Below are 27084 nucleotides of genomic sequence, written 5' to 3'. Positions count from 1 at the left end.
ATCCAAAACCAGCCCGCGGTCTGGTGACCCTGCATACGCTTTGTGACGTGGGCTTTTTACTTTATAGACAACTAAATACTGGATATGCAGGGCCATTCACAACAAGCTTGAGAGGAGCCTCAAGTAACAACCGCCCTGTAGCTTGACTGGAATATCAATCCATCCTCTCCGCCTATGATTCAACCCCCCCACACACAAGCCTGCCGTGAGCGGAAGATGAACAGGTAGCGCAAGGACACAAGAAGACAAGGACCTGAGGAATGGGAACTGCATAGTATCAGTCAAGATGTGTGCTCCTAGGGCAAAGAAAATTAGCCTTTGTATTAGGTCCTTATGGGCACCCCGCATTTTATGGCTTGTTTAAGCAGGCAAGGAAGTTTTTTATGGAATAACCCTGCTTTAATCGGCTATTAAAAATCTTGATGAGGGTAGGCTAGTATTGAAGGTGAATGGCATACATAACGCGTCATCAATCTGCTGTCCTGCTGTAGCTCAGCCATACATATTCATTGTGTCCTTTAGTGACACCGAACATGAAATGTAGACCGACATTCATCACGGAGGAAATTGAGTGTCATTCTCTTAGGGCCTGATTTGCCAAGAACCCAAATAGTGCTCACTAAATTGCGTGTTCACTCTAACAGATAGCTCAGGCTGTCGGTGAGTGTGTTGCCTGTGATCTCGTAAGAGTGAGAGCATTTACTTAAACCCAAATAACAGGTGCTTAATTGTGTGTTCGTCACTCACTCGAACAGATTGTGTGCACTGTTGGCAACGGGTGTAAAAGTGATGGAGACCGCTGGAAATAAAAGAGGGTCTGTGCTTTTGGTAGGTTCTCAACATGCGCAATTTTGGAGAGTTCTGCAAGTGCAAAATTCAGTTCAAAGTGATAGAATTGGAAGTAGAAGTGGAAGAGACAAACAAACATTACAAATTTACAAACAAGAAAATCTACTACGACTGATCATTTTGGCGAAGCCAACAACTGCATGAATGCCATGTTTTGTATGAGTTAATTCTTCTCAATTTTGTAGCATTTGGACGCATCCGCCCATCCGCCATTGTTTAAAACTTAGGACAGTACGCAAAGTGCTCTGGGTCAACCTGACACCAATTGCCCCCACCAAATGACTCGGATGCAAGAAAATGCAAAATTGATCATGTGATGAAATTAAATCGTTTAAGCGTAAGTAATCGATCCTCAAATTAATCGATGGCTATCTTTTGACTGGCTCCAAGTTCGCCTAAGGCTTCTAAGCTCAAACATCACATTGCTGAATTGGCATTATATCTGTAATTTGTTGTTTTGTTGTTGCTTGTGTCTGGCATTTCAAAATTATTTCGAGGAAATGTTTCCTCTTAATGTCTCGTTTTGCCTGAGCTGGGTTGACATGTCTGCCTTTCAGACATTCAAAGATACAAAATCATTCATTGAAATTCATCTCAGGTTTGATAAATCACATTGCATGTGCAAAATGATTTTTTTTTTTTTTTTTTTTTGCACATACCCCTCCCAAAACATGTCAAATGAACTGCGGTTCAATTTTTCCCATTTGGTAGACAACGCTCCTGGGTTTGTGGATCAGCTTTCAACCCTTTTTTGCATGCATTTTTTCATCCCTCTCCCCTAGTCCCTCCTTATGTGCCCTGAAGTGTGCAATGAAAGCGTGATTTCTTAATGGGGCTTTGTTTAGTTTCAACCCCACCCACACGCCCCTCCTGTTGCGCGCACTGCTTTGTTTCCTTCCAAAGAGCTTTAAAGCAGTTCCACTGCCCCCTTCTCCACTTAATCACTTCAAGGTACTTCCTTACAGAAGGTGGGCGTTTGAGTGGAAGCCTTATTTCTGCTCTTCTCTCCGTCCAAGTTCACCGTGTTGAGCGAAAGCGGTGGGTGGGTGTGCTAAGATGGCAAGAGAAGTGAAATGGAACTCCTGGATCTTGCCGCCCACTCGCCATTCCCGCATCAAGACAAGACATCGTTTCTTTCGAGTCTGGCTCGCTGCCTTCTCCGTGTCAGTATGATTGTCAAGTTTGGTGTGATCGCTTGTGACTCATTCATCACACTCAAGCTCACTGATGTGACTATTTATTTTTTTTCTACAAATACAGCAGAGAGCAGACGTGTTTTTCAGCCGTTTAATGTGGAATGGCATTCTCTTTGTTCTTCTTAAATGTAAAATGAACGCTATTTGTGGTATTAATTCTTCCCCTGTGTCACAATGCAGCAGCATTGGTGCATCTAAAATGGTCTTGAATGCCTTTTCTTATCTTACCATTAAAAGTAAGCCCGTTATCATAGAACATCAGCCTTGTCATAGGAAACGGCATGATTTGTCACGAAGACATTAAATTCTAATGTGGTTACATTATGCCATGATTTGTGGTTCTTGTGACTGAGGTTATTAGTTTGTCTGGCTCACTTCAGAGACAGGATGGATGATGATCTGTCTTCCCCTGCATCGTAAGTGTCTCACTTTATCTGATGAAACCAACTAGTCACGTGCTTGCTCAATGACTGTGTGCTCCCTGATTGGAATGTCAGCGCTGTACAAGAGTGGAGGGATGCTGATTCGTTTATGTTAATGTTGTCTTTTAGTCTTGATTACTCGGTTCATTATTCAGTTATTGAGTCTCTGTGAGTAAAGAAAACATTTTTTTGGGGGGGGGGGGGGGGAGAATAATGTGTGCTTGTGTGTGTTAGCAGGATTTAAACAAAGATTTTTTTTTTCACCTTTGGGTCATCTGTGTTCGTGTTATTCTTTATAAGATCATAATCAAGCCTTTCCCGAAAGGAAATGATCATCCGACGGGGATACCCGTGAAAACAATGTACTGTCGATTTGAGCCTAGTGTCATCGCAGAATACTAATCAATTACCTCAACAAGCATCTGCAAAAACAACACACTGGTGGTAAATCACATCAAGTATAGTACATTAGTGGTACACAGACATTAAATAAGATGTTGGTGAGAGTGGCTAATGGCCCACGGTTAAATACATTAGGGGAAGGGGAAGGTCAGTCTAGGCCAACCAAACAGTATGTCAACAAATCTAATGTGATTATTATTATCATCATTATTTTGCGGCCAACAATCTTGACCCAGATTTCTTTTAAACAAACTTGGTTAGCTAGAAAAGGAGATGACAGCAATTGATTTTGTACTAATCAGAATGCCACGTTTAGACTAGTGGAGGCGCATAGAACATGTTATTGCGAATAATTCTTTTTTGGGTTGACTTGGCTTTTAAATATTGGGTGCCTTGCCTGAGGTGTTGCCGCCGAGTGCCTTGTAGTTTCCATCTGCCGTAATTCATGATGATCGCCTGGAGATTATACATGATACGCGGTGCTCTATACACTGTCTGTCTTCTTTATTGATCAAGGCAATTTCCTGGTCGCCCAAACTTTCGTTCTATATTATCTTCTGGGACCTGTAAAAGCGAGAGTTTCCACATGGGCAAGTATGCCATTCAAATAAACTCTAGCATTATTTTTACATTTGGTTTGTAATAGTCTCCCTTTTTGGTCGATACGTTGTGCTGCGTTTATTGTTTGCCCTTTAAAGTGATTTTATCAGCTGCTGTCTTGTGATGTGAAATCATATATTAGAGTGGCTATTTCGGTTCATATTACAAAAATTTTCCAAGGCATATGATACTGTTTCAGATTGATTTTCTACCCCCCTTGCAGCAGCAGCAGCAGCAGGCTGCTTCTCATACCACTGCTGGTTGAAATATATACTTGTTTCAGTTTCGTAATTCATCCCTAACATTTGCCACACAGTGAACTTTATGTCCATTTTTTGGTTCATGGATAGTAAAACACTTGGTTGGAACATCTGTTATTTCATCAGCAAAAATAAGTTTACTTTTTCAGCTGTACTTGGAAAATGAGTTTGCAAACTCATCCCCCCCCGCCCATTATTCACTCTTTTGTCTTTATGATCATTTCTGGAGTTTTCGAGCACTATGCTGTGTTTATGCTTCACGTTTCAGATAACGTGTTTTTATTGTACAATATCGTGGCTTCCCCTGAGGCTGCTAGTGTCCTAATACAAAGATTCCCTTTATTTGCTTTGCAGTAATGGAAGACGTGAAATACATTGCTTAGATGCATCATGCATCATGCATCTCAAGGTTTTTCCATTTATAAAGATGAACTCCCTATAGGTCAGTTTTTCCAGATTAAGTTTTGCCTGACTCCCTTCGTTTTACATTTCAGCTCTTGGAGGGCAGTTTTACATCCCAGGTCAGCCACGAAGTTGATGGCCTCATCTTCCAGCCATGTGGGGTAAGTAAGGCCCACTTGTCAGTTCTATGTATGATGCTGCCACTGGCTTGTGACTGCCCAGATTATTTTCACAGAGTGGCTGCACTAAGGTCACCTTTTTTTGAGTACCTCCCGATGATGTTATTCTTACTGCCTGTGATTATAAATAAATAAATAGAACACGTTTCCACACAATTTCACAGTAACAGTCCCAGTGTGTATGACGTGTTACAAGAGAAAGGGCTAAATTGTTATACATTTACACTTGGTTTTGGAATAACACAAATGTACTTTTGTGCGATTGTGATATTTTTCTTTTTGCTGTCCACTGGACTCGAGCGGCAAGAGTCTGCTGTGTAATTGGGACGGCAATACGACAATATACCGGTATGTCTATTTAATATGTGCAGCCACCTCAGCTAACACGATAAAGCCAGGTAAAGTTTCGTCATCATTGTCAATGATTACAATATTTACTTTTTTTTTTTTTTTTTTAATATTTACATTTAATGTAGTTTTATATCTAAATAAACATAATTCTAATGGCTACTTTACTCACCCAGTTGTGACCTGGATAAATCAGTCGGTTTGGGTTCAGCGAAATAGCATTATTGCATTATTTATCAACTCAAATCATTTGTTTTATTATCCAAGTTTATTATCCAAGCAAGTTGGCATCTGGTTTCTTACATTAAAGTTGCAATGCTTGACTCCATCATTGTGTCAAAACAAAATGAGAAGAGTGGCGAATTGTAATCACCACACGATATTGTTGTAAAACATCATTGACTGCTCAGATACGGAGTGTTGAAATTCCCATCTGATGTTTGTGTTTCAAAATTGTACCAGGACAGACAATGATTAAAGTGTTAGAACTAAATGAGCTTTTCTGTATCATGTAATGCTACACCAGCAGGACTAGTAGCAATATAGATGCAAAATCATGGGTAGTATGCAAGCAATGGGTGCAAAAGAGAAGGTAGCTCAAGATCCTCTCTTGGGATCTGTAATTTTCTGCTTTGTGAGATTCTCCAACAACACCTGCTTATGCACCTGTTTCTGAAAATATATCACATCCCTGGAATAGATGACTGAAAGTGTAATTTTTCTTGAATTAAAAATATATTACAATGATTTAATAGATTTTTGAGTAAAAAGTTTTTGTTATTGTCATGTATTGTGATTTATCAGTATTTTTTCAGGATGGCATTCAAAAATGTTAAAGTGATTGAATATTTTTTTAGGGTAAATGTTTTTTTCTTTTACATATGTATGGCTTCAGATATACATTATTTTAGTAATCGAGTGACCTACTGAAAATACTATTGAATAATTGAGTATTTGGATAAATGATATTTTTGGTTAAAGGACACTTATGAATAGTCAAGAGCAAGCATTTCACTTCTGAATGACCAATTTTTTATTTATTTAGATAATCAACATTTTGTTTTATGAAATGTATATTGTACATATCATAAAACTGTATTTTGTTGTCTAGAAAAATGAGTAGGTGTGATATTGGGCTATGATGTGAAGTGACGTGAGAACTGCAGCAGCGCTTTTGCCTGCTAAAGCAGCACATTTACCTAAGCCTGTTTTGTTAAAAAGCGATCGGTAGGAACTGCAAGTGTCAGGCTGTCAAGGTTAATTGTGCAGATTCATTGTCGCCTACTAAACTGCCTTTGAAAAGTAGTCAGCCGGCTGTTGCAGTGCCAACATTTTTAGTAGCGGCCAAAATTCATTTGTGGCTCCCCGCCACAGGTAAATGTGTACGTGGGAAACACTGCAGGTGTAATGCCATATTTCGTGGCACCAATCAGTGATGTCATTAAGCGATCTGCACATTAACCCATTCACTGCCATTGGCGAGTTTATTTGTCTTTTCACAGTCCAGCCATACAATTCCAGGATCTTATTAAAAGTTACGGTAAAATAGCTGCTGCAATGCTGTTGATCAGTCCAAAATGTTACTGAACCTCTAATCTGAAGTTCTGGCTTTTCTTAGGAGGAAAGACATGCATGAATATTGGACATTTATTAGCGTGCAGAATTTTACTTTAACCTCTGCAACATGTTCCATCTTTGTCCAGTCCCCTCCCTTGCAACTGCAACTAAGTGAATAATGAAATAAATAATTTATACACCTTCAGTTGGAAAGGGGTCAAACTACTCGCTGGCCTAATAAATGTGCACACAGAGTTTGTAGCTAAACTTCCCAAAGTATGTTTTTTTTCACTGAGAGCAAACCAAGGACAGTGGTCCTTCTCCCACCATCTACAGGGAAAAGCATTCTCTTGTTTTATCTTCATCCATGTATCCATAAGCAATGGCAAGCCCATTGTCTCCACTGTGTTCAAGAAAGGCCTTGAGAGGAAACAGATGTTATTTCTCTTGGACCGTATTGAATTTACAAACTACGTACAATCCTAAACAGAAATTGCTTTTGGATTTAGAACCGTAGTGGGACTTTTATGTTGCCAACTATTGATTTGAGGTCTTCTTTTCGCTGATGGTTCTGTGAATTTGATTGATCAAGTCTGGTGAATGGAGAAAGCTGTTGCAAACACTGCAACTATACGTCATTCAAGTTTCATTTGCTTTTTTTTTTATTATATCGGCATGAAATGCCTCTGAAAAATACACACACACACACACACACACAAAAAATGTCTTTGAAAAGAAAAGCATCTTCCTGTAAATGTAAAATATTGATTCCTCGATCTAAATTTAAAGTGGGAGTGGGGTGCGAGGGCACACTTAACTGCAAGCCACGATTGCTGTAGCAAAAGCAGAATAATGTGCACAATGCATTTGAAAATAGTGACTTGTCGCTATTAGGTCTGGTCAAAATCTTATTGCAGCCTCTTCGCTCGGGGGATGGCAGGAGGCTGCATTTCAGCCTGTCTGCAATAGTGAAATCAGTCTGACAATTTACATTTAGAAAACACAATCTTGACTCAGTCAAGAAATCCTCTCATTAAAATGCATTTCCTTTTCTGGCCTTTTGTTGTAACATGGTTTATTGACTTGTGTGTCAGCATTTGTAAGTAAGCATTTACTTGTAAATAATATTTCACAGTCGGAGCCACAACATGGCCTGAATGTCACCCCCTACCTGGCTGTTAACAAAAGGCCCCACTACCGCATGTTATAGTCTTAACAAATACGTTTTCATATAAGATGAAGAATCGAGCACTGCCCGGCACTCAAGTCACTTCCAAAGTCATTGGGTTTTGTTGCTCTCCACAGTGGATGTAATGTTAATCTTTTGTGTGTGAATGAGATTAGGCCTGAGGGTTAATCTTAGCGGGGTCTTGCTGCTGTGAATGTCCATTAATATTCACCCAAAGGTTTTTTTTTACTGCAGCAGTGGTAGGTGTCTTATCAGAGCCTCGCAGAAATATGTTTTCTGTGTTCGGGGATCATAGGCAAGATTTTGATTCTATAAACGTAGATGGCAAATCAAAAAAATGCCTGATTGCCTGTTCAATGAGGACTTTTTGCTTTTTTTTCATGATTGTCTCTAGAACAGCAATTAGCAAACAAGGGATTTGGCTTTTTTAAAAAAAATGTATTCCAGAGGTGGATAAGCTCCTGAAACACAAGTTAATAGGTCGGTAAAAGGCAGCGGGGTATCGAGTGATTGGTTACAAGTGCGCGGGTGATTATTGGCACATTGTTGGTCACGCCTTCTGTCTCTGATAGGTTATTCCTTGATGCGATGGTTTAAAAAAAGGAAAAAAAAAACACTTCGTGCATCCAGAACAAAACTCCCTACATGTCAGCATGACTCAACCGGCCAAGCTGTAAGAGAGGCAGACTTTCTCCTGGGAGAGGATCTATTGACCAGGCCGGCCTTTTATCTGTAATCCTCAGCACCTCAAGTCTGTGCCTTCGAACAAATACTGTTAGCAATATAATACTCTCTAGCATTATAGTTAAAGTATTCCTGTTGGCTGCCTTATTTTTCTACTCGTCAAATTACTAGCACATGTTTCAGTGTAGAAGAATGTAGGCGGAAATCTTAAATTCTGCAAGTTTTTATTGATATTATTATGATCATTATTTTTATTTAGTAAATGAAGTCCCCATTATAGTAATATAGTCACATCCATTTGTAGGTGGATTCATTTTTTAAGAACACCGGGACATGTTGTGGTTTAATAACACCGTGTGCAATTATTATTTTTTTAAAATAAATTTCAGTACTTTTAATAGTACTAAAACAAAACAATATGATCTTGAACTGAAATACATTTCATTAATTGCACATATATTTGCATATTCATTTTCTATTCAAGTATTTATTAAGTAGTTTCTATATTAAGTGCCGTTTTTTTTTAAAATTAATTTTAAATATTTGAAAATGTCTCTACAAATTTCATTTAAATACACAGGCTCTTTGCTCTCGATGCTTAATTGCATGCTGTGTGTGAATTCATTTTTTGAAGAACACTTGTACCTGTCGTAGTTTAATAATTCCCTGTATAAAAATGTATTTGTGCTATCCTTCAATAGATAGTTTTATTCGTAACAAAATGATACATTCGGAACAGAACTAAATTGCATTAATTGCATGCATATTTGCTCATTCATTTTCTATGAAAGTGTTTATGACGTAAAATAAAATGCATCACTGATGAACCAAGCCATAGATAAGGTGCGTGTCTCCACTCCTCTCTGAATGTTTTAATTACAGAATATGGAATCACTGAAAACATGTTCATTCTTTAAGCTTTTGTCAGTGTTGTTCCTTTCTTTTTTGTTGTTTTCCTCCCTCTTTCCTTCGGCAAAGTGGAAACTGTAGAGCTCTGTCTCATCCTGCGCAAATATGGATTGTGAAGGATCAAATAGAGGCAAGCTATTTCAGGACTTAAAAGGGGGCAACAAATCTCTGATCTGCAGCCGTTCGATAGCTTGTCACCTTCTCTGTTTGCTGCACTCTCCCGCTTCACTACACAGTCACCCTCCCCCCCGTGTTATTTATTTCCCCATGGTGACTTCAAGGAAGGGTTATGGTTTGGTCCCACCAACACTATCCAATTTACAGTCGTGGTTGTTTTTTTTTTTTTTTTTTTTTTTTTTTGGGTTTAATTGTTTTTGTTTTTCTTACTGATGTGTAACTGCAAAATTGAGCCCGCCGTAACGTTAATCTTACACCGACATAATGCTGCCTATGAATTTATTTAGTGATGCAGTTGTCCCCAGATGTAAGTGCAACCTTCTGTTTCGGCCTTTAATTTTTTTTACACTGAGTAGCGAGGTGCAGCATGCCTGGAAACAGGAGCTTGTAATGGGATTGAGTGTCGGATTTCTATAATTGCATATGTATTCAAATATATTCATATTCCAAATGAACAACAAACAGAAACAGAACGGCAGCAAATTAACAGAACAGAATTACTCAAGAAAAACATGCATTTTATTATTCCTAATATGTTACCATACATACAAGTAGGCCGTGCTTGACTGGATGAAATCAATTATAGTAGTTAGCAATTTTAAGCACTTTCAAACCTTTACTGTTGAGTGTTATTTTGTTTTTGTGGTTTTGTCTTTGGTCTGGCCCATTTTCCATTTCATAATTTCAATTCCACCGCAATTGATTGGAAAGAAAACAATCACTATCAAGTACAGACTTTCATCTTTGATTTAATAAGGCTTCACCAAAATGTGGTATTCATGATTTAAGCGACATGGGACCTCTCTTTTTCTCAGAGGCTCCAAATCATTTTTATTTGCCTGGAGTTGTTATGACATGTCTTCAATGCAAGAACCTTTGCTTGCTGTTGATTCAGCTGCCTTCACATTTGTCTTCAGTAAGTGAAGAGTAGCCTCTCTTGCATTGACTTCAGCCCACTGACCCTCCCTTATTCAAATGCTTTGAGGTTTTGTTGGACTTGACATTGGTAGCGCCATTGAAACAGCTACCAAATTTATCGCTGTCTAAATATTTCCAGCCGTAACTGTTTCAGAATTTAAATCCCGACAGAAGAGTAAGGCTAAGACCGCTTGTGTTCATTTCCCCATTTCAATTGTATCACCCGTGCACAGATGTCTACTTGTATTTTTAAAAATGAAGATGCCTATTAATGTTCGGCATTTGGGGATTAGGGTTTTACGACCTGCTTTAAGAGCGATGCACTGTCAGCAAAAAAGAGAATGTGTTTAAAGGGAATTGCAGAAAGCGCATTGTCAGCCCGACACGGTGCTGCATCTCCTGCAGTCAACATTTGTGAAGTCTGCTTCAGTTTTCATTTCAAAACTTTCCAGCAAAAGCAAAGAAAACTGATACAGAAAAGTGATTGTCCACGTAGAAAGTAAACTTGAGTTTTGGAGCACTTTTTGCGACGCAGGGTGGACAAAGACGCTAATTCTCCTGGTTGTCTACTTCTGTAAAATTAGCCTCAATATGTAGGGTTGCAAATTACTGTTTTAGGGGAACCTCTTTCTAATTGATCTGATGTCCTCTTTTCTACTGAATCAACAGAGCCTCTATTTGCTGAAGCCAAGTAGGGCGCTCCATTTAGCCTCACTTGCTTCAAAATGCAATTAATCAATGAAACATTTCAATCAATTTGAAATGCATTTTCCAAGCTCAATTAATCCACTAATGGATTATTATGTTAGTTGTAGTACTTATTGCACGCTTTGAAACGTCCGCAATTAATTGACCATCATCGCAATGTTTCGATTATGAAACATGGTTATTGAGAACAATGGCGCAACACAGAATTTGAATTTGTTCACAATTCAGTTGGCCTACTGCAGCAAAGAGAGAGCAGTCATCATAATGTGATGCAGTCAACAAGATTTTCCCCTTCACCTCTTTGATGTTGAAGGAAGACAAACATTTTTACATGGACTGACCTAGTTAAACGTGAATGACGTCTAATGGTTTAATTATCACCATAAACAGTTTGGACATTTTTATGATAGAGGGGTGTGTACTGTAATTCAAAGAATATTGATGTGCCACTGACTTGCAATGAACTCGTAAAATATGTGAGTGCATTAAATAGACGGTTGAAGTATTTAAATGAGATAGAGAAAAATTTAGGCACTTATAAAGCCTTTTGCATCAGCGTCACGATCATCAGTCAGACGGATGCAGCCTTTGCATTCCTCTCAGCGAACAGGCAGGCAATTTCGATGCAATCTGGCGTTATTACATGGGAATAATTTTGATAGAAGTACGGCTGAGTTCAGTGTGCAAGGCCAAGGTCGCGTTTTCACTTCAATAATAACACGGCTTTTGTTTTGTAAAGTCCAATATTATCAATGCTGAAATTGCTAATGTAAGTGCTACTGGGTGGGGAATGCATTTCACAGTCATGTGTTTAATCGGGTGTCTGATTGGGTTTCATCAGATTGTTGTTGTTGTTGTTGTTGTAGCTCGGATTTATTCATCGCAGACTGCTCTCTGCGAAAGGTTACAAAACCATTTATACCAGTTTGATTGTCAAGGAAGTAGACGGTGTAAGCTATGCATACATACTTAGATTTAATGAAGGTTTATTCAAGGAAAAACTCTCAAAATTAATTGCTCAGGCAAACAAATGTGGAAGCTGATGTACGAACTGGGCGCATGCAGCATTGTCTGTGTCTGTCAAACGGGCAAAACTGCCTGTTCATTTTGCGCATTCTGAGAGGAGTAAATGTAAATAGATAAATATACATGCGCAATGTGATGTATCAAACCTAGCTTTTGTGCCGCTATTTTTTTTTAAAGCGGATGTCAACGCAAACATTTTTTGTTCTATGCGAGTCCACTAGTTGAAACAGGGCATTCTGATAAATATTGCGTTTGTGGAATAAATCTTAATCCGCTCGTTTTTAGCTATCTCTGGGGGCGGCCATTTTGTCCTCTGCCGACTGAAAATGACATCACAACCGCTCACAACGACCCATCACGGCTCAGATTCATAAAACAGGTCAGCCGTGGTTGGTCGTTGTGAGCGGTTGTGATGTCATTTTCAGTCGACAGAAGACAAAATGGCCGCCCCCGGACATGGCTAAAAACAAGTGCATTTTGCTGCTTAATTTATATTCCACAAACGCAAATTAATCAGAAAGCCGTGTTTCAACTAGTGGGCCTGCTGGGAACATATTCTGGAAAAAATCTGTTTGGGTTGATTTCCTCTTTAAATAACACACAGTCAGAGGCAAATAACAGGTGTGTCGGGGAGCTTTTTCGCTTGTGTAAACATTTTTGAAATTCCAGAAACAACACTCGACACATCATTTACTCTGCAATAATATATCGTCGCTGTCCTGTGAAAAACACTTATGTCCAATTTTGGAGAAAAAAAAACCTGAAGCTAACATTATTGATGTAAAGTGAAGGTGTTACGAGTGCGGGCTATCCATCTTTTTCCATGATGGAGCTGCTGTTGCTGTGGAGGCGGTGTTAATGTCCCTTTGAAACCAGCAGCAAACTCTACAAAGGATTTTTGACAGAGTTAGTTAGAGGGCATGTATCTTTTGAAGAAACCGTGGATGAGTACATCTTTTATTTTCCTCCAAAACGTGGGAGTGGGAAGCAGTGTTCTTCGATATAATCGTCAACATGAGCATCGACTTCAAAGTGATTGATTCCACTTAGAACCAAATGTTGCTCACAATATTTCAACCGGACTAAAAATACTACTGACACTAAATTAAAAAAAATTAAATGAAAGGACATTGTTTTTCTTCCACAACCTCTGGCCTAGTTAAAAGATCAAAGATATTTGTATTTAATATACATACATTTGCAGGGAAATTACGTGAAATTGGATCGTTTTCCACTGCATTCCTGTTGATCTCTCGCAGCGAAGTAGTCTGACACAGCACCCTGGTTGGGAATTACTGTTCAAGCAACAAAACAGCACTGACATAAGTCTTAATTGTAAAGTCGCTCAAATTAGTTAGTGTCGATTAGAGTGTGAAGCTCAATCCATTATTTTAAATAAAACAGATTTTACTGCCATCAAATGCTGCTCAAAATGGAGAGGTGTCAACCGTCATCTATGGCCATTGTCTTTTTTAATTAGAGTTTGCATCTTTACACTTAAGAGGTTTATAGCATTTATTAACCGTGCTATTTCCTGATCTTTAAAATCCTCGGAGAACTCGTGCCGCACCCACTCTCTCTTTAAACGTCTTTGACTTTCAGTATCTAAATGCGATTTAGAATGTCCCCGGCATGTATACGTGTGTGTGTGTATACAATATATATACTGTATACACGGTAATAAACTGTACATGCAGATACATGTGTGCGTTTGGGTGAGGATTCAAGATTTTGCTGCAGTTTTCACATTTGACAAGCATCAGCCTGCTGTCTTGCCTTCCTCTTGTGATTTATGCAATTATGACACCCAACACATAGGCGAAGCCGTATTTCATCGTGTGACGTAACGGCGCAGGATCTCCCGAGGAATGCTGTCTGTTTTCCAGACATCTTTCCTCAGTGTTCTTTTGTTACCGGGCAACCTTACAGTGACAGAATCTGGTCGCCTGTTCCCGCCTCCGCCCACAATGGCTTTACATTTCTCATATTCCACCGCGCGTCATAACCCCCTAAATGTCACGCGCACACAAATAATCAACGAGGTGTAGGCAAGCCGGCTGTACTGTGCTGAAGTACACTTAAGATGACTGAAAGGATGTTCAATTTTTGTATTATAATCTGATCCGACCGTGCAGTTTTATAGTAGTCCATGTTTTAGGTGGAGCGCTTGCACAAATGTAGCAGCTTTTGTTTACCATTTAAAATGAAGTGGAACTGACCAGACAGACCAACAAGTCTGTTCTTCTACTTAGAAATTCTGCTCACAGATTGCTCAGCCAAGTCTGCAGGCGTACGGGCTTGACAAAGACACATAGTGGCATATTGTAATCCTGCTTCATTAAAACACTTTGACTGTACAGTGGATGACGGAAAAAAAAAATGAAACCGTGATAAATCCTTTGCAAACTTTTTCCACCATGAATGTGCCCTGTATGTAACCTAAACAACTCAATTGTGGGGGGGAAAATGAATTCAGAGGCTTAGTAAAATAAACTACTTAGATAATGTGTTGCACATTGTGTACACGCTCAACATAATTAGCTAATTATGAACAAAACCAAGTCTCACTTGTAAGAGGCAATTAATTTTTACTTCCCCTCTCGAAAAGATGAAAAATAAATCATTTAAGATGCAAAGGTTATAAAAAGTCATAAAATGAAATAGCTTGGTTGCATTTATTCATACCCCCCCGCCCCCAAAAAAGTCATTTCATGTAGACGTTTTATACCCACTGTATATTCATCCAATCACGTTTCAATGTTGTCATGTCCGCAGAGATACAAGCCCGGAAGATGTGACGACATCCTGAAGTGGAAGCCCCCAAACCTCAATTCGGTGGACTTTCGCCTCAAGATCACAAAAGTCGGAGGAGAAGGGTATGCTAAACTCTAAACTCTTGCAATGGTGTATATATATGGTAATGTCACTTTGTGATTCACAGTCAAAAAGGTGCCTTACATCGACAAGAAATGAGCTGACAATCTTTCCTCTGTCGTTTTCTCACACTCCCCCCCCCCCCCCCCCCTTCCTTTCCCATTGCCTTGGGGAGCAATTTCTTCTTCTGGAAACACTGCGATAGAGTCCAGAATTCTTTCCTTTTACCATATTCTTCCCGAAGATTTGCCTTTAGAGGCTTTAAGTGCAAAGTGCGTGGCTGCCCTTCACGTTTTCTCTCATTTTGTGGTCATCATCCTTTGTAACATGAATTATTCAGATGCACCGGTGCTTATCTTTCTGTCCCCCGCCTGCTCTTAAAAAGTATTTCTTTGTGCTGTAAAAGGCAATCATTCCCTAGCAGGTAATTAGTGGCTTTCCATGTTTCTTGTATGCATTAGTAGGAAGGTTGTAAATTGGAAGTGGAAGATGTAATTCCATTGAAATAACCTGAAAATGAGTTTCAGGTTTTATCGTTCACTTACAAGGGTTGCATGACTTTAGATTTTTTTAATTATTTTTTTAATGTATTTTTGTCTTCAAGTTGATACTTGATGAAAAGATGAGTTGACGTCCAGTAGTTGTCATTAATATTTTTGCAGTACTTCACTGGAAGTTGGAATTTTTTTCAATAATCTATATTACAGTGGCTTGAGAAAGTTACTTTTTTTTTTTTGTGAAGGGTCAACATCAATTGGGGCACAATGGAGAAATGGAATGAAATTCATACCATATCTACTGTGACTGTCTTCTTAATGTGTCATTGAGGCAACAACTCAATTACCGGTAGATTGATGCCTTATTCCTGGCTGCATTGTGACATTGCGGTCACTAGGGCTGCTCGATTATGAAAAAAATATTAATCCCGATTATTTTTGGTCATAATTGAAATCATGATTATTCAAAACGATGATTTCTTTTTTTTGGTATAAAACAAGAAAATGTTTACACGTAAAAAATATATAATGACAAATACATTTCTTTGAAACACTATAGTTGTGTAAGTTCGTTTTTGGCCAAACCAAATTTATAAAATATGTTATTATAACATTTTTTTGGAAAAAGGTGCAAATGTATGAATTCAAGTATGATTTCCTTGTGTAAAAAAATATAGGGCGTTGGATATAAATTTATATTAATAATCATTTTTTTACGATTATGCCAATTTTGTCATCGTGGAGTGTAATAATTGTAATTGAATTTCCATTAATTGCACAGCCCTAGCAATCACCCAACTGTCCTTTTTGGGCCAACAGCGTCATTTGCCATTTGTACTTTTGGCGCGACATTATAATTAGCAAACGTTGGCATCTTATTGTGTTAAATAGTGCGCTGAAAGTCCAGCTGCGACTAGCCACACTCACACAAAAGAGCTTGCGAGGCTGTACTTTTTGTTCTGCTGTGTGTCTGGTCACCGTGCTCTGTGCCTGGCTGTGGCACAATGTGTGCGAGTCCACTCATACAATCCCATCACGGCAGACTTGATGGTCACGCAGCCCCCGTCCTCTGAGAGCCGGGTGACCTCACTGACCGGCCCAGTTCTGATTGGGAGGTTCACAACCACTCTAGCTGCATCAAAGTCGAATCTTGTGTGCGGCAGAGCACAGAGCATGATTGGAGTTGCCATTTGAGAGAGTCGTGATACTTCGGCCAAAAGAGGAATTAATTGGCAGAGGCCCTCAGCAGACCTCGCTCCATCTTGGATTTTCAAGTCTCTCCTCAGTTTCCATCTGAGCTAAAGAGAGAGACGGACAGACGCACAAGGAGGTAACTGTGGTGTATTCATCAGCCCACACAATCAATCCTTGAGCACGTCTTCGCCTCGCAGGTTTTATCACCGTCTCTGTACACGAGCACAAAGGCAGGCTGTTATTGTCGTTGTATGGCAGGAGGAAAGGAGAGGTGGAAGCGAAGAAAATGCAAAGCAGCCACTATACAAACTTCAGCAATCCCCAAGTGTCACTCGGACCGCTTAAACGATGGATAAATTGTGTCTGTGGAGGCCATGACTAACAGTTGCGTCGTCATGCAACAGGTGTGCAGTGTTTTCAACTTCCCAGAATTGGAAAGTGGTTCTGTTGAACTTGGCCCATGAGAGGCTTCTTGTTACCATTTTCTTGATTGTGGCGGGACTCCAGTGACATTACAGCATCTCAATCCGTAGTTGTGTAACGGATCCACCCAGCATTCCTTACCTCTTGATTCTGCATAACCTCATCAAAGTTAACAACAAGCCTTTTTTAATTCTTGAAGTTGAAAGCTTTAAATTCCGTTTAAGGCCGCTGACCTTGCCTTTTCTCTCATCATCATCCACAGGGTTCTTAGAGCTGCTTAATTGCTAAATATGCTTGAATATGAATCTGATGTTTTTCAAGGGGAACATATTTTTTCAAGAATATGTTCTATGCAGGCCCAATAGTTGAAAAACGGCATTCTGATTAATATTGTGTTTGTGGAATATGAGTTAAGCAGATAAATCCACCCGTTTTTCGCCATCTCAGGGGGTGGCCGTTTTGTCACTTCTGTCGACTGACAATGACATCAGTCGACAGAAGTGTCAAAATGGCCGCCCCCAGAGATGGCTAAAAATGGATGGATTTTGCTGCTAAACTCATATTTCATATTAATCACATTGCCTTGTTTCAACTAGTGGGCCTGCATAGAACATATTCTTAAAAAAAATATGCTTGGGTTGACTTACCTTTAACAATATGTTTTCATCTTCAACAATGTGATTTGAATTATTTATTTAACTAAAAATCTGTATGACTAAAGACTCCCTTGTTAGATGGAGATGTCATAAAATGACATTAAAATTGTGTATTTTCCTGTATTTTACCCTGGAATGTTATGAAATATTCATTTTGAATACATTTTCTAGGCATTCAATGTGCAGCGAAAGAAGACTTGAAAATATGTATATCTTAAACATTCTTGCTTCAATCTGACCTTGGGGAGAGCATCTGAACCCTGAATATTGCAGTTAACCAATGCAATCCAATGTTTGTAAAATGGATCTTTGAAAGAAAGGCTTAGCAATGAATCTTGAACATTTGAAATGTGCTTCAATTTAACCTCGCAAATAATGTGACCGCAGGTCTCACATTATGCCGCACTGGGGCCACAAAAAATGATGGCCGCGTGGACAAGGAGTTAGCACCTCCACCTCACAGTGCTGAGGTTGAGTCCGGGCTTCGGCCTTTCAACTACATGATGCACAGAGAATAAATTGTTGTATTTTGTGTTTTCCGAGCATAACTTTCTTCTCGCCCAGATAATACGTATCTGCTGGGTGCATAAGGAAATGCACTCCTGTTGTCTTGCGATAAGGAGAACACATTTGTCATAGAATGTAATGTATGCTTTCCTTCAAGTTTGAGGTTGCTTTCCCCCCCCCCCCCGCCAGTATTTTATTTCCCTCTTTTATTTATTTTCTATTGGTTCATAGAAAGTTATTGTTCTTCCTCTTCTTTTGGCATTTCGAGAATTTTACATTAGATTCCAATCTGTTTTTTTAAAGGTTGCAGTGTGTAATGCATTTATTTAACCCTAACACTGTGGCAAAGTGGTGATGTGTTCGTTGACGTGCAATAAAATTCTCCGGGTTTTTTTCTATTCTTTTTGGAGCAGATTTGTTAGTCAGTCGTATTAATAGAGCCATGACAAGAAAGGACAGATGCATGGCTCCATTACTGCAGCAGGACTATTTGGCTCTTTTAATGTCCTTCCTTCCTCTCCATGTTGGCTATTATTACACAGAAGGAGGCCGGAGTGACAGCCTGGAGTCTCCTATTTCTTCTCGGTCCCTGAATGAGATTCACAAGAGCCGCACTGTAGTTTGAGCTATCAGTTAGTAACAATAGCCCCCTTTGTTTCCGCTCCATGGATGGTTAACTAAAATAAAACAGGAGCCTGCTCTTGAATAGGCGATCCTAATAGAGCTTGAGTGTCTGCAAATAACAACAGGCTCATTTTGGGAGGGAGGGAGGGGGGGGGGGTACGGGAGGGTAGTGAGGAGTGGAGCAGTGTGTGATTAAGACATCTGTTGGGCTTCATCTCTGGGATGAGACAGGAATACTGCACAGACACTTTCATTGCACACACGCAGATGCAAATAAAACCCACGAAGGTGTGAACGAACTGTGCTCACAGTCTCACTTTAGACGTAATGCGTGGAATCTTATTTTCGATTCTGTACAATTTCATCCCATTTTATCATAGCCTCGGCCTTGGATCGTGGACGTAATGTCGTTTTTTTCCCCGCACCCCAAGCCGCGCGCAGAGACAGAAGGGCTCACGGCGGTGCAATATCACATTCCTGCCATTCTGTTACGAGCTGCAAAATGGAAGCAGCGCGATGATGCCTTCGCACCACTCGAGATACTCTTATGCTGGATCCTTTGCACGGTGTTAACTCTGGTCCATTTTGTCTTTGCAGGCTGCTGCCTCAGACTGTCGGCTTGCTTTATGTCGGCAACTACGAGAGGCCCTTTGCAAAGATGAAGGTGAGAGAATGTGTTGCTTTTAATGAATTCCGCAGCTGGTGATCCTGTTTAATGTAGACTGTTAAAAATAGAAGCATCATGCAGGATATTAAACTGCCTTTTAATCAATTTGTTGTGGAAAATGCGTCCTTTTTAGTTTAAAATACCTTACTTCAACCTGAATCCAGGGCTTTTTTTTTCCCTTTGTCAGTAAATCCATCTACATTGTGTCATACCAGCTAGCTAGCGCTAAGCTAACCTGTTGTCTCCGCTACGGCGTCCAAGTGTCCAACTCCCTTCAAATACAAATGCGACAGGCCAACAGCGAGGTAACAATGATGTTGATACACTGCCTAACTGGGCTTTAGTGACTGACTGCTTAACAGTTGAGTTTTTAAGCTCATTATCCGGCCACATATTCTCCGCACGCACACATGACGTGCTTTCAAGCATGTGCACCCCCTACGTAGAGTTCATACGTCACACTCAGACTTGAGTGCCAGTAAAACATTCCTCTATGACAATACACGTACAATATGCTCTGATGGTTGGTATCTGCAGCCTCCAGAAGTACCGGATACCTAAAAATAAGGCTGGTATCGGCCCGATACCCATACCTGGTATCAGTACTCGCCCGTCCTCACTCGAATGAATAAAAAAACAGCAGCAGGATAGTTAGATTCTTTCCCTCAATGTATCCATGATTTTGATTTATCATTTTTGCATTATTTTGTTCTCACAAACTACAATTACAGTATTCACTAGCAAAGTTTAGATTTCAAGGACCTAAGCAGAGTGAGTCAATGTAGTCGCCATTTCATCCTAAATGATTTATAGCCATTGAATCACTTGGCAAATTCCATTTTGTCTCATATCAATTTCCAAAGCAGTGACTTGGGGATTGTTTCACACTAGCTGCAGAAAGAACCAGACATTTCATTGAGCTTTTTATGACACCTGCCATCTTCTTTTTCAATTAACTTGTTTTTATTATTATCGGATCCCATTTCGCTTAGCTCAACCTTCTCAAGATGCCAACTTGTCAACCACTAATGAATTCCTGCCTGTAATATTTCCTTATTAAAGCAGCCTTTTGCTATTTTTAGAAATATGCTTGTCATCAAATTCCTGGAGGAACGCATAGTAGCTTACTTAATTTCCCTAAAGGCCTAAATGACATTGGTGGCATTTCTTTTTGATGGATTTGAATCTAACATCAGAGAACATGCTCTGAATTCAAATGGTTACCTTTACACGATTGTTACATTTTTCCCTTTCATGGCATCTTCTGAATACTGATCTTACTATATGTTTATGTCATATAATTTTAGATTCCTGTATGTGTTTAGTTACTGCTTATTAACTTAAAGTCTTCAACCTTAAATGCCTGCATGTGAAATCCTCCATCAAACAATGGAGCGTCATTGTCTCGAGATGTACAGTTTGGGTTCATTTTGCAGCGTTCGCCCTTTGACCTCCAGTGACAGTGACACATTTATTTCTTCTGCATTTGAACTAGCGTTAACCCCTTGTCAGGGTGGAATTATCCTGATGAGGTTGTGTTGGAGACCACATGACCAAAATCTTAGTAACTTTAAGTAAATTTATGTAATTTAATCTTCGAATTAAATTCTAAAATCTATTGAATAAAAACTCATTTTGTAACTCTAAATCTTTATGTAAGCCTGAATGAGTTATAGTCATGGTTGAGACATTCTCCGTCACTGTATGCCTGATTTCCAAGAATCTGCAATTGGCAGTTATGTGTTTGGAGGAGAAAAAAGGTTGCCACACAAAATTTTTGTTGGCTTTCATGCTCTTGTTGTTTGAGGATGTTTTCAAGTAAATCAAGGCATGGATTATGCTAATTCAGTAGCATGGCAGCACAGGACATTGAAGCATCTGATTTCTTCAGACTACCTTATATCCTAAAATAGATGCCTCCATTTGAATATATGCCTCCTTTTCTCATCCCTCACTCCATAAACACTACTGATCACACATGGATATTCAAACGGCATAAAGGGGATCTTACATTATGTAGACAGTCATTAGCTTCCAAGTCGCCTCTGTGCTCACTCCCCAGTGTTAGTTATGCCCATCCATATTTATAAATCAATGTGGCCTCAGTTTCCTACCACCTAGGCTGCTGCTGAAAACATCCTTTTGTATTGATTGTTTTTTGAATTAATTATACCGATTATGGTGCCTTAATAGCAAATTCAATTTTAAACAGAACCACACACAAATTTAAAGTGAGGTGGGTGCAACGTATACAGTTTATGAAACATCTGATATTCTAGCCTTCATAATCACATTAATTTATGTAATAAATAATGCCTTATGTCTTTTAGACACCTGGACCCTTCCGCATTTCAGTAAGTGCCCCCTGGCCACAAAAGGAGAAAATATGAAATATGATGGTCCTGGTAGAGCTGATTTACTACCATCTCGGTCGTACTTTCGACATGCAATGTCTCACTCATGCTAACGAGCCTCTTGAAACGTGTGTAAATAATTAGTCCCGCTAATTATTTATACCCCTTCTCCTCCTTCATTTCTACTCCATTCCCTGATACGCAGCCTCTAAAAGTCTTGAGATGAAATCGAGTCATTTTCTAAAGCCCATTTTAGTGGAATTTCGACGATATGTGGCCGATGAGTGCAGCTCATTAATCATTGATCATTTTAGAGTTGTCTGACAGACCCTGTCACTAAAAATGGGGATAAAAGCATCTTATCATTGGACTAGTTCCTTCTGATGAAGCGACGAGAGTCTGACAATGTCAGCCTGGCCTGCAGACTGCCGAAAATACCATTCATTGTTTTTTCCTCATTGATTAATGCCTCACTTAGGCAGACTTCCTTAGCGATTGAGTAAATGTGTAATGAGTAAATGAGGACTTGAACAACAGTCTGCCTTTCTTACTGTCAACTGTTTATTTTTTTTTTTTCCCCTGGTACCTTAACTTGGGCAAATGTTCACTACACTAAGCAGATATTGTTTCCAGCATGCAACGCACTATTTTTGTAACCACTAATGTACAATAGTTTCCCTAAGATGTGTATCAGTTGATCCAATGGCGCAAATGAAGCAATTGCAGGCATAGCCCATCCAAGTCCATCTAAGTTCAATGAAGCGCAAGCATTATCGCACTTTCTTCATTGCCTGGAGTTAGCTGAAATGACGACTTTCCATGTAGATTGCAAAAAATGAATCGAAATGGAACGGCACTAAAATAGCACTTAGTAGGGCGCAGACCTCCGTCATGATTGAACACCTTTTCTAATGAGGTTCACCAAAATTGTTTTTGGTACATGCTGACCCAACAGCAACGATCCAACGGCAATCAAAACAATACATTGTGAGTTTGCGCCCAGCCGAAGCAAACAGTTGATAAATTATTCATGCCAGACTTCTTGAGGCTAAACATTGCGCTGTAGACACCCACTACCCAATTAAGGGGCCAAAGGCACCAAAAATGGTTTCGTTGAGCCTGATGTCCCCAAAGTATTGCAAATCCAGCCCATTCAATCACACTAGTGTTGCTTATTAAGTAATGAACCATATTTATTTCCCCAAGTAGATGTTCTAAATGAACCCTGTGTGCCTCATTATGAAGCTAAAAACCATATCATTTCTCCAAATCAATAATTGCCATTAACATTGATCATTACAGTGAAATGCAATGCTAAGAATAACAAGTCATACAAATTCTATTCCGCTATTTCCAGTATTATAATCCTCTCTTTGAATTTCCATGTGCAGCCCGATAAAAAGTAAATCCCGGTGCTAAACTCTCCTCTGAAATATGATGCCTCTTTTGAATGTGCAGTAGAGCAACATAATGCCAGCCCAACATCATTAATTAGACCTTGTTAATGCATTTGCTGTTGCATCTTTGTGCAATTAAGACAGTGAACGGTAATGCGTAACTGGCTGTGTCAATGATGCATAAACTCATCTCAACTACTTAATCCCATCCCCCCGCCCCAATTTTAAGAGTTTGAGATAATTGTGTCTTCATTTTAAAGCTGTTATGCTTACGTCAATATTGTTGACAGGAAATGTTTCTAATAGTTATGCATGCCAACGCAGAGTTCAGGCAGGACTGTGCTCTTTTTTTCTCTGAGAGTGAGTGACACTCCAATGAGTTCATCCACATTAAGCAGCAGACAGATAAAGATGGTCTTGCAACGTGACAGGCAGGTGTTATTTTTTTGTCACTGAAGGTGAACAAGCATGTCATTTTTTTTTTTACCCGCCACACTGCAGGATTTCACAAAAGTGACTGGATAGACGTACACAAGTAGGCTATTGTTTTGGTCACCAGACACAACTAGAAAATGTTAAGGATGCTTTTATTGTGCCGGAAAGTCAACGATAACTTTCTCTGAGAAATTTGCACATCAAATTTCTAGGCTAAATAGTTTAATTGGGGTTTTATGGGTTTTGGGAACAGAAGAATTCCCTGAAATGTCCAATAAAATAGCAGCATCTGGCTGTGATGTTTGTCTATTTTCTCTAAATCGGAATATCAAAGATGGGATCAAGTCACATGCGATTCTTGAGCAAGTCTCAAGTCGTTTTAACCTTCAAGTGTCAAGCTAGTGTCAAGTCATTTTGTCCTGGGCGAGTGAGGTCAAAGGTCACCTGATCAATGCAGTCCGGAATGTGTCTGGTCTTCATTAAAAAAAAAAAAAAAACAGCAATTATAATAATAACATTTTTGGCCAATTTATCTAACACTATCTAATGTCAAATGACGTTCAAAAGTTTGGGTTTCTGTCCAATGTACATCACACCTGTAGTTTTTACAGCTCAAAGTCTTCCTCTGACATTACACTACCTTATATGAAAAGGCGTACTTTGGTATTGAGGGAGGGGTTTGACTGATTGACAGTCTCATTCTCCAATCACGACAGTCCCATTCCCAGCTTGCGCTATCATTCTGTAATGAATTGATTTTATGTTCCTTTCAAATTGAACATGTAAAATTGAAAATGGCCTTTCATGTCGCAATTTTTCCAGTTAAATTTAAATAGAGGGGCTCCATTCGATTAGAGTCCAGGTCACAATGACTCGAGTCCCCATCTACGCAGAATATACAGCGTGTAAAGCACAAAGCTTTTGTGATCTGCTGTAATGCAACAGTAGATCCCCCAAAAGTCTCCTGCCAAGCTCTCTGATATTTATTAGCACACATGCGCCGCCAGAACAGACAGATTTGGACAGATTAAGCACCAGGTGTTGTAGAAAAAGTGGCAGCCAACACGTCGACCTGCACCAGCAGGAAGAGGCTCAGCCTGTAGCCCGCTTGTACTGCCCTTCACTTGTCTGCCAGCATGCTGTGCAGAGCTCTCGGAAAGCATCGTTGCCCCCACAGGGCCTCGGTTCTGTTTGAGGTTTCTTCAATCTAGGGAGTCTTTCCTTCCCACTATTTCCAAGTGCTTGCTGCTGTGGGGTTCAGTTTGTTTTCTTATATTCATATAGTGTAGGAGGAGCTGCCTTCCTTAAGATGCTTGTCCATATGAAAAAAATAGTATGTTGAAAAAAAAAAAATGGAATAGTTGGGTTGGTGTGACCCAATATATTATTGGGTTGCGAGTCCACGGTAAGATGATTCAGTTTGTTCAACTAAAAGACACTGCTCATCACTTTTTGTCATTTGTATCGTAAAGTGTACAACATCCAAAACGTAGAGGGATGTAACACTGACTACGTTTACATGGACACATTTATTTGGATTCAATGCCTGATCGGAATAAAAATGCTTCATGTACACATCCTGTCCAGAATATTCCGACCCAATCAATCAAATTCTGATTAAGATTTTATTCCAAACGAGAGAGGTGGTTTATGTCGATTGCTAATCCGACCGGCGCATGAAAACACTTACTCCGAAATTTCGGAACATACCGTGTTTACCGTGCATGTCTGTGACGTCAGTATATGCGTTTCTGTTATTCCCGGTAGCAGAGCGAGCAAAAGACCTGGCTGGCGTAAGGCTGAACTGGTACATTTGCAGCTCCTTGAGGAAGTGTTAACTCGAGGTACCAGCGCAAATGGGAAAACTATGTGAAATAACGCTAACGTTAGAAGTAGAAATGGACGGAGCGATGTTTTGTTGACACGGAAATGGCTACGGCTTCTTCTTCTTCTACTACTACGACAACTTCCGGTTTAGTTGGTCAGGCATGTCAAAATATTTTTTTCCGATCGAAAGTTTGATGCATGAACACCCAAGTCCTGATCAGATCAATATTTTAGTGTCCATGACAACAATGCATCTGATCATAATTTTAATCCGAACTCTGATCGGATTACAGAAATCATGTTTGTGGCCAACTACCTTATTTCTATAAAACGGATGAACGTGTCTAGTTTCCTCCTTTGCAAATAAAACGCTCAGACACCATAACACAAGCTGTCGCGCTAACTCGCTAATCGTGCATGTAATCATACAGTATGTGACCTACTCTTAAGGCTTGTTAATTTGTATTACCGAACTGCACTTGATGGAACTTGGCTCTGTGGCTCGTGTTCGCCATCTTCCTCCCTCACACTTTTTCTTGCTTCCTGTGTGATAATCGTGGTGCCCCCGCTGTCAGCCCAGATGCCCCACACTCCAGGAAGGATGAAGCCCTCATGTACAATTCTAGGATCCTGCCAAACTCCATTGCTTTCTTGGCTGATTTTCCTCGCCTGACCTTTGCTGAATGTCAATGTTCACTGTTGACAACATGCTGTTCGATGGTCTTTGTTGCCGTTGCGTTCCCTTTGTGCACGAGACAGTTTTACAAGTAGGTGATGGTTGGTCACCATGGCGAAGATAAAGAGGACCTTTGTAGTTATTTGGTGTTAGTGTGCCATCAAAAGTGTTTTTCGCCTACAATTTAAGGTGAAATGGCCGTGCTTTGCTGTTCAGGTGTCAAACTGATCCTGTCCATATCAAATATGAGGAAGTCAGTCAGTGATCTCGATCACAGCTCTGAGCGGCAAATCATCGAGACCTCATCTGTTGTTTGTTTGTTGTTTTATCCCCCTGCATTAAAAGGCGCCGCAACGGAGAAGTCTGTTTTGTTTGATTAAGCCTTAAAGATTGTCTCGCAAAAACTGAGCAAAATCCCGACATGGCAAGACAGCCTCTATATTACAATAGCTTCATTTGTGGTTGGGTTGATCAAGCTGGATGAAGAGGTATCATAAACTGACACCTTTCAAATATTATAACCCAGTTCTATGTTAAGCACGGGAGAGATAAGGTAGTCAAAGGGAGATAAGACACGACAGGCGGCATTGATAATGACGGAGTCTGTTTCAAATGGATGAAATGGATCATGGGAGCCATTGTGATTCTAGCTTGAGGTGACGCTAAAAAAAAAAAAAAAAAAAAAAAAAAAAAAAAAAAAAGGCAAATTATGTGAAATTTTGTCTTGCATCCTCTCATGAATTTACGGGTGGATGTCATTGGCATTGCTTTAGAGTTTAGTTCTGCTCAGCTGGTCGGGCAGATACCATCTCGCCTTCACACAATTGCTTCGTGTAGCCAGGCAACTGACTGGATGTTGTTTTTCTGCGTCGGAGTGTTTGACCTTCATGGAGGTGGGCAGATGCTTTCATGGAGGTGGCCAACTCTGTCATCGTAGTTGAGCTTGTGACAGTGCCTGTTGCGGGGTATTTCCTTACACAGCTTCAGAGATTGCTTAAGCGATGCAGTTGTGACTTGTGACAAAATGTGATGGATAACAGTAATTGCAGTTGTTTTTAAAACACGTTTGCATTTCATCGAAACGTGTCTAGTTCCTCAAGTAATGAAAAGGTTCCACTCTGATCGAG

At 39.8% G+C, this 27084-nt stretch overlaps 1 protein-coding gene across 6 annotated transcripts in view; it reads left to right on the top strand.

Moving 5' to 3' along the window:
- The window catches only part of rngtt (RNA guanylyltransferase and 5'-phosphatase), an 89290-nt gene that overhangs the window by 45318 nt on the left and 16888 nt on the right, over positions 1-27084 (top strand). For all 6 annotated transcript variants that reach the window (XM_086019788.1, XM_086019789.1, XM_086019790.1 and 3 more), the window contains 3 exons: positions 4224-4292; positions 14602-14702; positions 19199-19265. In XM_086019788.1, coding sequence (XP_085875914.1) covers positions 4224-4292; positions 14602-14702; positions 19199-19265 — 237 coding nt within the window. The remainder of the gene's footprint in view (positions 1-4223; positions 4293-14601; positions 14703-19198; positions 19266-27084) is intronic.

This window comes from Filicampus tigris, chromosome 20, assembly GCF_054856515.1.
Source record: "Filicampus tigris isolate MCC_2025a chromosome 20, RoL_Ftig_1.0, whole genome shotgun sequence".
NCBI classification, from domain to species: Eukaryota; Metazoa; Chordata; class Actinopteri; order Syngnathiformes; family Syngnathidae; genus Filicampus; species Filicampus tigris.
This window is presented reverse-complemented; position numbering and strand designations above follow the sequence as displayed.